The sequence below is a fragment of the Micropterus dolomieu genome, linkage group LG02, assembly GCF_021292245.1.
Source record: "Micropterus dolomieu isolate WLL.071019.BEF.003 ecotype Adirondacks linkage group LG02, ASM2129224v1, whole genome shotgun sequence".
Lineage (NCBI taxonomy): Eukaryota > Metazoa > Chordata > Actinopteri > Centrarchiformes > Centrarchidae > Micropterus > Micropterus dolomieu.
In genome coordinates this window covers 2554222-2568443 of record NC_060151.1, presented here as the reverse complement: position 1 = coordinate 2568443, position 14222 = coordinate 2554222, and the positions used below count along the sequence as shown (strand labels likewise).

Here is a 14222-nt window from a genome sequence, read left to right as displayed (position 1 = left end):
TAACATTCACACTCACTCATACACTGGCGGAATAGCCGCCAGGGGCAATTCGGGGTTCAGTATCTTGCCCAAGGACACTTCGACACGCAACCAGGGGGAGCCAGGGATTGAACCGCCGACCTTCCGATTAACGGCCAACCCTGAGCCACAGCCGCCCCAGAAAAGAAAACAAATTTTGACAAGAGTCGGCCACAGCAGCTTCTCCTGCACGCTTGCAAAGGGAGGGGTGAGCGGTGTCATAATAATTGGAAATCCCCCCTCCTTAAATCTTTATTGCAAAAATAGGGAAGAGAAAAGTGTACATGGGACATAAAGAAGTATACAGAACAGTGAAAATATATAAGATGACACACATAAACTTTGGGGAAGTCTATATTATATAAATATATTAAAAAAGGACCATATGTTGACAGTTTTCACAGCCTTTTTGTGGTTGGATTTAGAAATGAAATTGATTGTACAACTTTGTGAAGGTACAGTTAGGTTTGTTTTACTGCTGAATTTTACAATAGCCATCAGAATTAACACATTTATTATATAGTACTTATTTCACCGGAGGAGCAAGTGAAAGCACAGTGAGCTGTTGGTTGCAATTTGCAAACCTCACCACTTCATGCCGCTAAAACTTACACACTGAACCTTTAAATAAGTAACAAGAAATGTCTCAGTTAGACATCATTAGGGAGGTTTCTCTGCAAAAGTCTTACCAAAATTAATATTAACTTCTTTTTTGTACTATATTATTTTCTGATGTAATTTAGTTAAATTAACTGGTCTGACTGATTGTTTAAACATTGGAATTACAAAAAAAAAAAAAAAAAAAGATCCATCAGGTGTTCTTTAAGGTGTGGTCTTCAATCGGGCATTAAATTGAATGTTAATAGGATACTATTGGCAAAACAAAACAGGAACCATGTGAACATCCACAAACAATGTCATGCAGGTCGTTCCTCCTTCATTCAGTGAACGGAGCGGGACTTTCCCCCCGGGACTTGACCGCACCTTTATTGTACTCTTGCCGCGTCCGCGTCACGGACCCTAATCACATTTCCCTCCACTGCACGTTATGACAGTGATATAATTCGACATCTCGTACGCAGCTAAATTTCAACACAGTCGAATCATTATACATATGATAATACTGCAAGTCGGCGTACAGTTTAAAAATACAGCATGTCAACAATGACAGCGCACAGTGTGAATGGATTACTCCTGACAGAGCGAACCCTTCCAACTATGTCCAACGAATAACTGCGACATTATTAATCTCAAGCCCTTTTATGATTCAGTGATGTAACACCATGAACGAACCGCGCTAAGGTGTCCCGTACATTAACATCTAGCCCGTAAACTGTGGTGAAGCGGTCTGGCTAGTAACGTTACCTCTTTCCAGGCAGAGCGGCTCTGTCATGGCCGCCATGTCTGCTTCCTTGGCAGGGTGGTAGTATGAGGACATCATTATGAATCCTCCGCGTCCAGGCTTATCCCCTAATTAACACGGTGTACACGGGCAGAAAATCCAGTTCACAGCAATGCCTGGTCCATCTTCTATGACGACATGGCCTGCAGACCGGAGATGAGTAGATGACCGAGGGCCGAGAAGCTGGACTAACCACCAGGCAGCACGACCAGACGGCGCAGCTTCACTGTCCGACTGTATAATGAGCAGTTTCAGCATCTTCTACGTAAGTTCAAAGTACTCCTACTGCGCAGATTTAAAGCAGAGGCGCGTATAACTATAGGTGATGTATTTTAATACAATTTCCCACATCCGGTCAGTATTTTAAATTGGTGAAAATCAAACTAAGCAATCATTGCTCTACTACTTTCGCTGTTTTGTTACATCTATCCATTTTTATACCCCAGTTAATACATACCCTGTAACTTTACACTGCTGCTGACCCTTTTTCACAAATGTATCAGGTAACTTTTGTATATGCCAGTCACTGGTGAAAATCACAGGAGACTTGACATTAAATTGGCCCTGCAAATCTAACATACAAACAGCAGGCATAATTAAAAATGTTTTATTCCAGAATGAATAAACAGAACAGCCCTCAATTCTTTCACAATACTACATTTCCTTCAATTTCACAAACATTGAGCAGAAACTGGTCACTGGGTCCAATAAGCATAGAATCTAACTGCTTTATGAATCTGGAAATAATAAGACAACACAATTTACCCATCTAAAAAACAAATAGCGCTCTGTTTTTACAGTTAATCCAAAACCAAGTGGGGGGGGGGGGAACAAAAACATACCTAGCTTTAATAACTAAGGTAATCTGATAACATTTAGTGGCACGGATTAGTTGGGCACTGCAGAAAAGCTGCAACTTTTGTGAGATCAAATCAGTTATATGCATCAACTGTGCATGCAACAATATCAAGTGAAATATGTCAGATTCTTGACAGATGGGAGAGAAGCTAGTTAGATATCGGTACTGAGGAAGCCCCGACATCATTTAGGCTTCCTGTACCTTGGCAAAGTTAAAGGCCAAGTTAAAGTATAGAATGAAACAACTTATTTATGAGTGGGAATCTGCTGGGAGAGGGGCCATCTCAGTACTCGTCTCCTGGTGCCTCCATCTTGTAACCATTCTCACTGGAGCCATAGCCGTCAGCTGATGGCACTGACTGCTGGTCCATCATCCCATCCTGACTGTACTCCTCCATGTGTGGTGGTGCTCCTCCCTCATCCTCGTTGCCCATGTCATCTTGGGGGCCCATGTCGTCTCGTAGGGAGCCATGTCGCTCCTCTCTGCGGTCCCCCCTGTCTCTCTCCCCTCGCTCCCTTTTATGCTCCCTGTCTCTGTCCCGGTCTCCCCTGCGCCTGTCTCTGTCCCTGTGGCTGCGCCTGCGGTCCCTGTCCCTTTCTCTGTCCCTGTCTCTACGCTCCTCCGTGCCCTCGCCCACTTCTCCCTCATGTTCCTCCAGCATGCGCTCTCCGCCCTCAGGGGCAACGTCTCCCTGGCTGACCTCCTCCCCATCCAACCCCTTGCCTCGCTCCCTGTCTCGCTTGCGATCTCGGCTCCTGCTCCTTCTCTTCCTTTCCCGACTCCTCTCCCTACTCCTGCTGTCTCCTCCTGCTGCCCCCCCGCGTTCCCTCTCTCTGTCGCGACGCCGGGCACTAACGGGGGTTTCCTCAGCTGTTCCAACCGGCCTCTCTCTCTCCCTCTCTCGGGAGCGGGTACGTCGACGCCGTTCGCGGGATCGGGTCCGTCTGCGTTCCCTGTCCTTGTCCCGGTCACGCTCCCGGCTGCGCTCCCTCCGTTCTCCTCCACGCTCCCGATCACTAAGAGTAGTAAGGGCAAAGTGAAGAGTGTTATACACAGCGGTACACAATCTTATGCCAAACAACAGATATTCTCTGAAAGTTCTCACCCCCCCAGGGGGCGATCATCATAACGCGATGCATCATCGCGGCCAGAGTGCTTGATGTTGACATCAGCTCCACCTCTCCTAGTGCCACCCAATCCACCACCTAAGAAAAAAAGAGCAAAAGCATAAGAAAGTCAAAATGTGTTAAGTGAGGACGCTCAGACTTTGTCATCAGTTAGAGACAGAACACTGACAGCAACCTGTCCAACTGTGCACCCCTTTGACCTGCAGTCAGGCTGTGTTCAAAAAGGGTTCTACGCTAACCTTTTTCCCCCAAGGAGCACAACATGAAAAAATTTAAGAGCACACTGAAAAACGTTCAAGTAACGCAAAGTTTAACTATTTATTATATACATATTTATATGTATGCTCCTTGTGTTCAACCACAATGTGAAACCATTGGAGGACTGAAAGTGAAGACCCTTGTATCGGTACACTCGGCATTGGCCTTAAGATATTGTCAAATAGTTTAAAAATATTGAAACAGATGTTTTGAAAAATTTGACATTTAAAAGAGCTTTTAAGAGACTGATTAGTCATCACAAACAAACTTTACTGTGATTGGTGCTTGTGTAGTTTTTGAACCAGGGTTGCATTCACGATACACCAGCAGCCACCCACCCCAATGTAAACAAGAATACTGGCCAGTGTTACAATGACTTTAGTAAAAACAGAACAAGGGGAACATGTTGCTCTCAGGAGGACCACATATTGGCACAATGGCATCTGTCTGCTACAGGGGCCCTGTCCACAACCTGGAGGAGGAACTAGTAGAAATGAGTATTAGTATAATATAACATTATGTTAAGAGTATATTGTTAATATAATAGTAAATTGTTATTTTGATATTAATAATTATAGGATGTTACTATATTTCATATAATAGTACAACATATAGCTTACCACTTAATTCCAGTTACAGCTGTCTCAGTTTGGGGTTGTTTTTTTATTCATTAACTTTGTGCAAGAAAAATGTTCTACATGGTAGTTAGTCTCCAACTTTAATTTTATCAATCAATAATCAACTATTTATGCAGAACAATGAGGTCAGCATTTCAAATGTTTGCTGTAGCACTCACTTTAAAAAAAAGAAAAAAAAAAAAAGGTCCCGCTCCATCCAGGCTGTGATGTGGCAAAAAGTGACACTGAAGAGCGTATCGGCTTTATGAAAAGTCAAACATGTTTCAATAAAAGAGGCACAGATGTAGCTAAATAGCTAGCTAACATTAGCCAAACCCAAACGCTGCTTATATTTTCCCTGTCGTCTTCTGTCTTACCACTTCACCTGCTGACAGCATATCTTGCTCTTGTTTGAGTAACGGGGCTGTTCAGGCAGCCACAGAGCTCAGTCCGACTATGTTTAATGATTAGCATCGGAAGTCTGGCGTGGTAAGATCTATTTTTAGGGGCTGTATAAGATTGAAAGCCTTGCTTGGTAGATACATGCACCTAACGTTAGAAGACGTTACGTCCTGCCTATTTAGTAATTTTGGCTATGCAATATAATATGTTCATCCACACTTAGCATACAGACTCTTTGGACAAAAATGTTCACATTGACAAAAATATATACAAAATTTAATACCTTGTTAAATGGCAATTAAGACTAATTTTTTAATGGCCTTAATTTTCGCAAAATTAATTTATTACCTTAAGACTTTAACTGCATGCCATTACTACATTAGATAATTACAAATACTTTGCTTTAAAAAGTACAAAGTAGTCAGTGAAAAAATCTTTATCCTATTCGTTTTATTTGCATTGGAGCCCTCATAATTGTAAAAAGGTTCCTAGAGATTCCCACCCAGAGAGATCGGAATAAAGACACGATAATCAAAATCAAATCGTGAGACCAGTGAAGATTCACACCCCTACATTTTAGCAGATTCCACGATATTCCGCGTTTAACAGATTCCATTTTTATTATCAAATTCCGCATTCCTGTATCGCAGAAATCATAGTGCCCTATTAATTATATGTAAGATGTTAAAGAAAAACAGTACAGTTTGAACTTGGGCTGAAACAATTCAATCGATAAAATTGATTCATAAAATGCTTCGACACAAATTCTTTGCATCAATGCTTCGTTTTAATCCATATAACTATACAGCACAGTGTTCCGCAGGGACATTTATTACCGTCGCACATCGCGTTTATGCTGTGAACACGACGTGATTATGATGGAGCTGTTTGCAAAGTGGAGGAAGAGAGAGAAAACAGTGAGGGACAAAAGAACAAAGTGTCCAAAGTATGGGATCATTTCAAGCTAAAGAAAACAACTCTGTAATGTTACAGTCCATCCACTGTAAAACGAAACTTGTCGCCTCGGCAACAGCACGACGGCGCCTCATCAGAAAGCAGCCGGTGTTCTGCCAGCGGACCGCAGACAAGGTAACAGCAACTTTAGCATTCAACTGAAATCATGATTGATTGTTGAGTTGAAGGCTAGCCAAAGTAAGCCGCCGCCAAGCAAAAGTACTTCATCGTTGGCTGCAGCTCTAGTTTGAACTGCTCTATATGAAAGTGCAAGGACATCTACACACGGCTTAATTTTTAACAGTACTGTTTAGACAGCTCTGGTTCCATCGCCCATTTACTTGTTTTGGTTGAGTTCTGTTTATTGGTTTGGTGGAGGGTAGGTTAGTCTTTATGTTCAAATGAGAACTTAGCATACAGCCTTGAAGTTTAATATTAGAAAGAAAAAAAGGCAGCTCACCGAGCCTGCGTGGATGCCATCCTTTGACAGTGCGCCCTCGTTCCACGTCCACCAACACCCTTCTACCATCAATCTTCTTCCCATCTGCGTGCTTGTAGGCGGCTGGAGAGGAGGAATGGGGAGAGGGAAGACAGAGGTGAGATAGGAGCAGGACTGCATCAGTGGCCAAGGAAACAAACAGTGCATTAATATACTGACCAGGAGCAGGCGAGGCCGAGATGGCTGCTCTCTGGGCAAAAGCCGAAGGATAATGGGAGTAGACTTTCTTCCACCCGATGAGTGACTCATACGTTACATTTATATCTGCATCATTTTACTACCCAGCTTTCAATAATAGTGGTGTTGGAAAGTGTCCACTGTAGTCATTTGGTAAATGCTCAATCTCTAACACAGGCATGCCACATTGTCTTACATCAGCTCTTTACAGTGCATTTACTAAATTTAACATGACCCGCTGGGGCAGTGGACATCTCATCTACAATTCAAAGCACTGCTGTCAGCATAATTGTATGTAGTGTTATTTACTATCTGAGACACGCAACTGATTTTCCAGTTTGCCAACAGTTGAAATGTTACGTCTGAAAAATCACTGTGCGAGGCGTTTTGCTTCAAGGTTCCTGATTTTGACGTTTAATATCTTACAAATGCTTACTAAATTAGTGATTATGCACACACACTCTCACACACGCACTATTAACAGTACAAGATTTTTAAACATTATATGACAGTAGACTGTTCTGTTGAAGTGGCTTTAATCTGTTGAAACCTTTTACAAGCTTCAAGAGAGCAACATGATGGAAACCACCAAGAGTAAGGCACTTTCATCAACAAGGAGTCTCTAGCATTTGGCAAATTCCCAACCTCATGTACATTGAGACTTTGTCCCACACCTCATCCCATTATGCCACACAACAGTCTTTTGATCCATCTTGTATGATGGAAGTACTTTGCAAGTTCCAGGCGGCTCATCCTGGCTGCTACACTGGTCTGATGAGGTGGTGATCCCTGAGGGTAAAGCTTCCAAGTCCAAGAAGAGGGCCTTACCAAAACCCATCAGTTATAGCACACAGTCTGAGGGCCTTACCAAATCCTCACATATACATTCGGAGGGCCTTACCAAATCCTCACATATTCACTCTGAGGGCCTTACCAAACTCCCTCACTCATACTATACAGTTGATGGTCTTACCACAGTCCCTCACTCATTTGCCTAATGAAAGTCTCTGCCCCAGTCTTAGGGCCTTACCAAAATCCCTCAGCATCAGAATCCTGTCACAACACCTCTACCAGGGGCCTTACCAGAACCCGTCCACTTCCTGTGTTCACGAAGGATGACAACATCCCATCCAATGATAGGGCCTTACCAAACCCCCACCAGTCCTACCAAAACTGACCAACTGAAAAAAGAAAACAAAAAAAAAAAAAAAAAAAAAAAAAAAAAAAAAAAAAAAAAAAAAAAAAAAAAAAAAAGGAGAAGAAAAACGGGACTACCTTCCTTACAGGAGTTGCCTTATCACAACCCCTACGAACTAATGAGAAAGAAACTTAAAATTTTGACTAAGAATTCAATGAAGTCATGTTTCTATCACTGACATGTCTTAGATGTAAGTGGCCTGAGACAAACTGATTTACGGCATCCAGTGTCTAAACTTTAGTGACCTGTCATGAGCTGAAACTGTAGGAACTACCGTGAAAATCTTGCCCTTATTGGTGTCATGAATTCATCTTTAAAGCTATGTTAATTAGTGTCTACCTTTAGTTATGTAGTGAATAAGTAATGTATGAAGAGCCCATTTAGCAGGATTACCAAGAAAATTCCCCTCATCTGCCTTTTCCATTAAAGCCAGCTCAGACGTATTAGTTGGACATTCCTAACAGTTAATGCCCAGCTTCCATTACTTACATCTTGTAGTTCCTTTTTAATTGGTACTGATATTTAGCAGACCACTTGAGCCTGGCAGATATGATGAGGTGTTAATTCTCAACTAAACCAGCTGACAGTGACAGAATTGGCAGGTAACTGCAGAGAGGCACAGAATTCTAACGAACCTTTGACGAACACATTTGTTTCTGAATTTGCTGACAAAAATCATACTGTAACTTGTGAACATAATTTTTACTTCTAATAAAAGTATTTCTGCATTATGATGATTGCTAAATTCTTTAGACGTGCCTTTCCTGCTGACAGGTTTACACATTACGGTTTTGCTACGCAACAAGAAAGACTGAAAACTGCATCACTATCTTCCTGAAAAGCTGCGACAGATTCAGTGAATCTGCACAGCATTAATCACAACAAACTCCACAAGAAGCTGGTGGGGCTGACTGCAGTGGAACAACACGTTTGGATTGATCTTTCTTGTTCGGTGACCTTGTGTCCCTCCATGCAGCTAAGTCATTGCTATTGCAAAGCTTGAGCCCTCAGTAACTCGAGGTGGCTTTAACATAAAGGGCTGAATCATTGGGAAACATTTCATACACTAGTCGTCAGGGGTTCGTTCAATGGTCAAAGCCTAAGATCCTACTAGTAACTACTGAAAGCTCTTTAGGGCTTGCAAAAAAAGACGCTTTACCCATTGAACGTAGCTCCTCTTCCCTATGTAGGAGATGGAGGGTGGAAAGAAATCTTACCCATCATACAAACCCATTATACCAACCATATACTGAGCTGTGGTAGTAGGGTGTAGATGTATCATAACCATCATCATCTGCCAGCCAGCTCTGGCCAATAGCCATCACAGATTGGCGGCTGCAGTGGCAATGAGAACAACACACAGTTAATATACTGTTTAGCCCCACATTCCCCCCCCAGTTTACCCCCTGCTGTGACTACATGCTTCCTGTGATTCAGCAACTCTGGTCTTGAAGAGTTGATCGCACCAGTATCCCAGAATGGTGTCATTGTGTTAGATGGCACCATTCACTTGTCTAATGAGACAGTACTCCATTTTTCACTATGGCATCATCACCAACTTATAATATCCAACTAGTGTGGTGAAGTTGAACTAATCTCACCATGACCAGGGTTGAAGACCACCGATAAAAACTTAGACAAACAAGCTCAATGCCTAGTCATACAAAAGATGGGTTTCCATACAGTCCTTGACACATTGGTAAAAACCCCATTCACTGCTTGGTGACCAGTCTGACCATGTGCTTACCATTACAGTCCAGCCAGGAGAGCTGCTCTTCCACAGAGCTACAACGCCCAACAGTTAAAAGACAATGTGCCCTTTGACAGGCAAAGATGTTCAGCTTCACAGATGAAAGACACAGCTCTACCTCTCGGTCCTCCCACTTTTCCCATCATGCCCCAGTGAATGAAGCCGTTCCCCTCCTCAACCACACTATTAGTCAACTGATGACACGCATCAAACACAGACACACATCACACAACCACCGGACTCGGATGTCAACATGCAAATTGAAGAAGATATGTCTATTAGAAGTACTCTGATTACTTTGATGCCATAACCATCAATTTGCTCATTAGGTAGCGGTCACCTTCCCTAGGTATTAGAGAAAGCTGCCACCCCAGTGTCATTACCAAAATATAGAATAAAGGAAAGGGGGTTCAACTGACGAACCACCCTGCATGTCACAGAGATCAGTCTCCATGAACATGTGATTATATATAGAATGTGTTGGTCCAAGTGCTCTACATTGGTACTCACAGTGCATGTCTCGTTCATGCTCATACTCAATGAATGCATAGCCGCGAGGTTTCCCCGTCCTCTTGTTGTAGACTATGTAAATCTGGAACAAACAAGCATGGAGACACTGGTTAGCTATGTGATTTGGGAAGACAGTACTGGGGTGATTTATAGTGGCTCTGACAAGGACTAAAGACACAGTGGGTTCAGGAGAGGAGAGAGTTTGATGCGATTGTAAATTGTAAGTAACGTTAAACATCACAGAACATGCAGGATGATCATTTTATACTGTACAACCAGTACAACAAGTCCTGTTCTGTAGATATTTATTCATGTTGTTTCAGTCTAACATGCCAGTTGAAATAAACCCTTGTGTTTAAAAAAAAAAAAAAAAAAAACCCTATTTAGATATGCTATGAATCTTATTTGATGGGTTTTTCTACTACTTGTTTTAACATATGTTTAAGAATATCAAAATTAACATGGATATTGAAATATAAAGTGTGTGTCAATATTGTGCACCACGTGTGTTCACTCTGTTAAAAACTTGGTAGCCTATGACGTTCCAGTCGTGGTTATTTTACAAGCACGGACCAGGTAAAGCAACAGTGAACACAGGGCCACAAGCGCCGTGATAACGGGTCGCGGGTGGAAAAATACGGAAAAGGTGAGTTCTGAGTCTTTTAGGTGACTTTATGAAACACATTGCTGATGGAAAAAGTGGATTAGACGGGCAGGGCGGAGACAGAGTGGGGCAGGTCAAGCCAGTGTGTTTACCTGAGGTACAGGCTTCTTGTGTGTGTGGGGAGAAGAGAATTCTGAGGGAAGTATATTTAAAATTTATAATAATGTTCATGGTAATTAAAACCTGCTTTCACATAGAGGTATTACGTGAAAAATTAGGGGTTTTTTTGCCGGTGGTCGGGGTTTTACAATCACGATGCCTGCTCAACCGTTGACCATCTGTCAGCCATCGCTACGTGGGTGTAATTTAAAGTGTAGTTTGTACCCTTACTGCATACATATGAACAAGTGACAGAGAGCAGCCAAACTTACCCGTTTGATGGGGCCATAAACCTCAAACTCGCGGCGAAGCTTTGACTCTGTGGTATCGTAGTTCTACAACAAAAACAGGATTCTGTTAGACATCGACGGCTTTTACAAAATAGTTAGCCTACATTTGCTTAATGCACAAACCTGGAGTATTGATGTGTACTCACCACTCGTGCAACAAACAATGTCTTGAAGGCATCCCCTTGTGCATTGGGATCATTATGGGGGTCCCCTGACAATGCAAATAAGAAAGCAGGATTAGTCTAAGCCAAAAAACCATATGCAGAGAAAAGCACTTCAACTGCACACCACTGTGAAAACTCACAAAGCTTCAGTTCTGTCTCCACCACTGCTTGCCTCCTCTCAATCTTCTCTCGCCTCTGCAAAACAAAAATGAACAGGTACCTAATATAGTGGCCACTGAGTGTATATTCTAAATATAGCGTATGCCTGAACTAATATTGATTTTTCCCCAGTGGGACTTCAGTTAGATGGCTAAAATGTGTTTAGCTTCCATGCTGGTACAAGTCTGTTTCTCCAAACTGGGGACACGTCTACCGCCACCTACTGCAGGTAATCACTGACTAGCCCCAAAAATCCCTTTAATAAACTGTGCTACGTGAGCATTTTTCACTGTGCTCCTACATTTCTTTGTGTGCTCAATTTGTTTTGCCCATCTAGCACTCCTTGGGGAAAAAGTTAGCACAGAGACCAGCTACATTATTTTTTAACTTTAAATTACATAAATTTGGAGCCCCCACCGGGGACATCTGTGGAAAAAAAGCCAATTAGAAATCTGTACTCGTTTAAAAATCCCGCAATTAGGAGCAGCGCCAAAGTGCTTTTTTCCAGAGCGCCTTAGCTGAATGAAAAGAAAACAACAAACAAAACACACTATGGCGAGAGTTCTCTACCCCATTTTGCTGCTAGCTTCTCAGGCCTCTACTCTGCGTGTTTGACCGAGGGCTCAGCAGTGGGAGGAGAAGGACAGGTGGAAGGACTGATACTGAGTTTTTCCATTCTTTCAAAACTTCACTCAGTATTTTGATTTATTTTATTGATTTGTTTCCAGTAAATATTGTGTATAGTGTATATAATATTGCTGTTGCTGCTCTTGAAACACCATTTAGCTATATTTTAAAATATAACTTCTAATTCTACTCCGAGCTTATTCTTTTTTAACAACGATAATTTAAAAACAACAACAACTAATAAGAGTATTGATAAAGAACCAGCCGATAAGCATATGGATAGCCGGTTAGTGGCCTCACCCTGACTTTAGGGTGGGGGTGGGGTAAATCACAGTTCAAATCCCTCCACAATAAAAGTAATGAAATAGTGAAAAAAAAAAATATTTTTTGTAATTATTATGTTTCATGGCACACAGGCAATGACTGAAGGATTACTTCAAGCTTACTTCATCAGTGAGCACATTTATTTCACTTGTGTTATTAAAACCACATCATGTTATTTTTTTAAATAAAAATCGTGAAAATGATTAGACACCATGGCCCCCACCCACCAGAGGACCTACACATCCAGAAACTGAGGGAAAACTGTGTTTGTGATTAAATTGTTTACTGAAGCACAAAATTGTTTACAAGGGCACAATGTTCATCATAGATCTAACCTCTTAATTCTGCTCTTAAATACACGTAATTGATGCATATAGCTTTAGAATATACAAACTTGTGTTTCTTCACACCCCTGGAACCCCAAGAGGGCCCAAGGCCCACCCACCGCAGTCTCATAACATCCTGTGGGGAAACCCTGCAGTCTTCTGGACAGCCAGTCAGCGGTGTCTCCGATACATATACACACACACACACATGTAGCATCCCAAGCCAGAACCAAACTCTCACATAATATGAGGGGGCATTTACTAAGTACGTGTTGTGGCCCTTCATTTCGTCTCTCACCTTTCTCTCCAGCCGCTCGTCACGGGTCTCTGCCCTCGTTGGTGGAGGGGCATCTCTAGGGTCCTGATCACAAAGGGTTATAAGGCGATATCAATACACAGTGAGCCATTGAAGAAACTGACATAAACAGAGGATACGAATTTTACAAAATTAAACATTCACCTCGAAGTGCCTGATGAACGGTGCAATGCCGCTGTACGGTTGGTTGTGATGCTTCTCGTGGGGCAACTTCTCTAGCTGGGGCAGGAAAGGTATGGGGTCCCGCGGCGCAAAGAGGGCCAACAGGTTCGGGGGTAAAAACTGCGTCATCCTTCACCTTAATAAAGATATATAAATTCCAACAACTAATGTCAGACACGTTGCAAAATTGTAACGTACCAGTCAAGGCAGGCCAACACCAACAACGGAAGCTCGCATGCTAGTTAGCTTGTTGTCTTTATTAACTTCCCTGGTAGCGTGTGCTAGGCTTGAGCGTTTCGTCACTTGGGCAAGCATTACTCTTTATATGTATAAAACATAACGTGAATACTACAAATACAAGTTTTGCGATAATAGTTTTAACTCCAGATATCATATCTGCACCGTAACGTTAGTTTAGCTTTGAGGCTTTAGTGGAGCCATTTGCTTTAGCCATCAAGCTAACTATGCTAACAAGGACCCTGGAGTGTGATTCTTACCTTCTCTCCTCCGATGTCTTCATAAATGTCAGACCATGGACCAGAGGAAGACGCGTACAATATACGCAGGTCTCCTGGACCTATATACTCTCGCAAAAGTGGACAAACAATAAGTTGAAAGCAGACCGTTAAGGGCGCCCACACCGTGTATCGACAAACACTTGAATGTGTGCGAGCTGGTAGTGTTCTCTAAAAAGAAAATGGCGGGATGCCGTAAATCGACACCCGCCGTAAAGTGTGCCGGTAGAAAATCGAGCAGACGCACACACTGGCGGTAAAGTATCAATGTTGATTTTGAACCACAATTGTGATAAAAGTAGCGTGGGCAATACAGTGTTTTGTCTCCATAATAAAGGTGCCTACATGTAAAATTCAATTAAGCTTTAAATCTTTTGTTCTCAATCCCAATTCAAACAGAGTAATCCACATTTGTTGAAATTAAGGGGAAATGTCTGTCCACCCACTCAGATTATGCCACTTTGTAACAGATAGCATCATATTCATTCTCCTTATGGTGGGAATCCTATTTAAATATGCTTCAGAATGGTAACATGCACCTAAGATCTTTTCTGTCAGTTTCACACATCATTTGCAAATGATGAAAAAAAAAATGTAACTATGAGGCTACAAACATAACCCACAATGATTGTATTAGCTTTGTTTAACGTGCAGTAAACTCTGTTGAAATAACTGCGTGAACCCAGCAAATATTGATCTTTTTGGATTACTACAGATCATAAGTCTGTACTGTCAGCAACAAAGGCCAGAGCTTTCTAAACCAATGCTGATAAAGAACTAATTATTCATTATTATTATTCAAACA

The 14222-nt window shown here is 42.0% G+C and overlaps 2 protein-coding genes across 3 annotated transcripts in view; both read right to left on the bottom strand.

Annotated features, from left to right (window-relative positions):
- Nucleotides 1-1668, bottom strand: part of lin7b (lin-7 homolog B (C. elegans)) — an 11699-nt gene extending 10031 nt beyond the window's left edge. Inside the window, exon 1 of one of the 2 annotated variants that reach the window (XM_046072564.1) lies at nt 1384-1668. In XM_046072564.1, the coding sequence (XP_045928520.1) occupies nt 1384-1459 (76 nt within the window). In that variant the 5' untranslated portion in view covers nt 1460-1668. The remainder of the gene's footprint in view (nt 1-1383) is intronic. The other variant, XM_046072555.1, reaches the window with a different exon arrangement.
- Nucleotides 1669-2011: 343 nt separating this feature from the next.
- snrnp70 (small nuclear ribonucleoprotein 70 (U1)) lies at nt 2012-13599 on the bottom strand. Its single transcript, XM_046072542.1, has 10 exons — nt 13400-13599; nt 12885-13038; nt 12723-12785; nt 11129-11183; nt 10971-11035; nt 10807-10869; nt 9772-9853; nt 6098-6199; nt 3385-3484; nt 2012-3295 (listed from the first exon to the last, which is right to left on the bottom strand). Exons 2-10 carry the CDS (start codon nt 13029-13031, stop codon nt 2563-2565), a joined length of 1410 nt encoding a protein of 469 aa, XP_045928498.1. The 5' UTR covers nt 13032-13038; nt 13400-13599; the 3' UTR covers nt 2012-2562.
- Between the last annotated feature and the right edge of the window lie 623 nt (nt 13600-14222).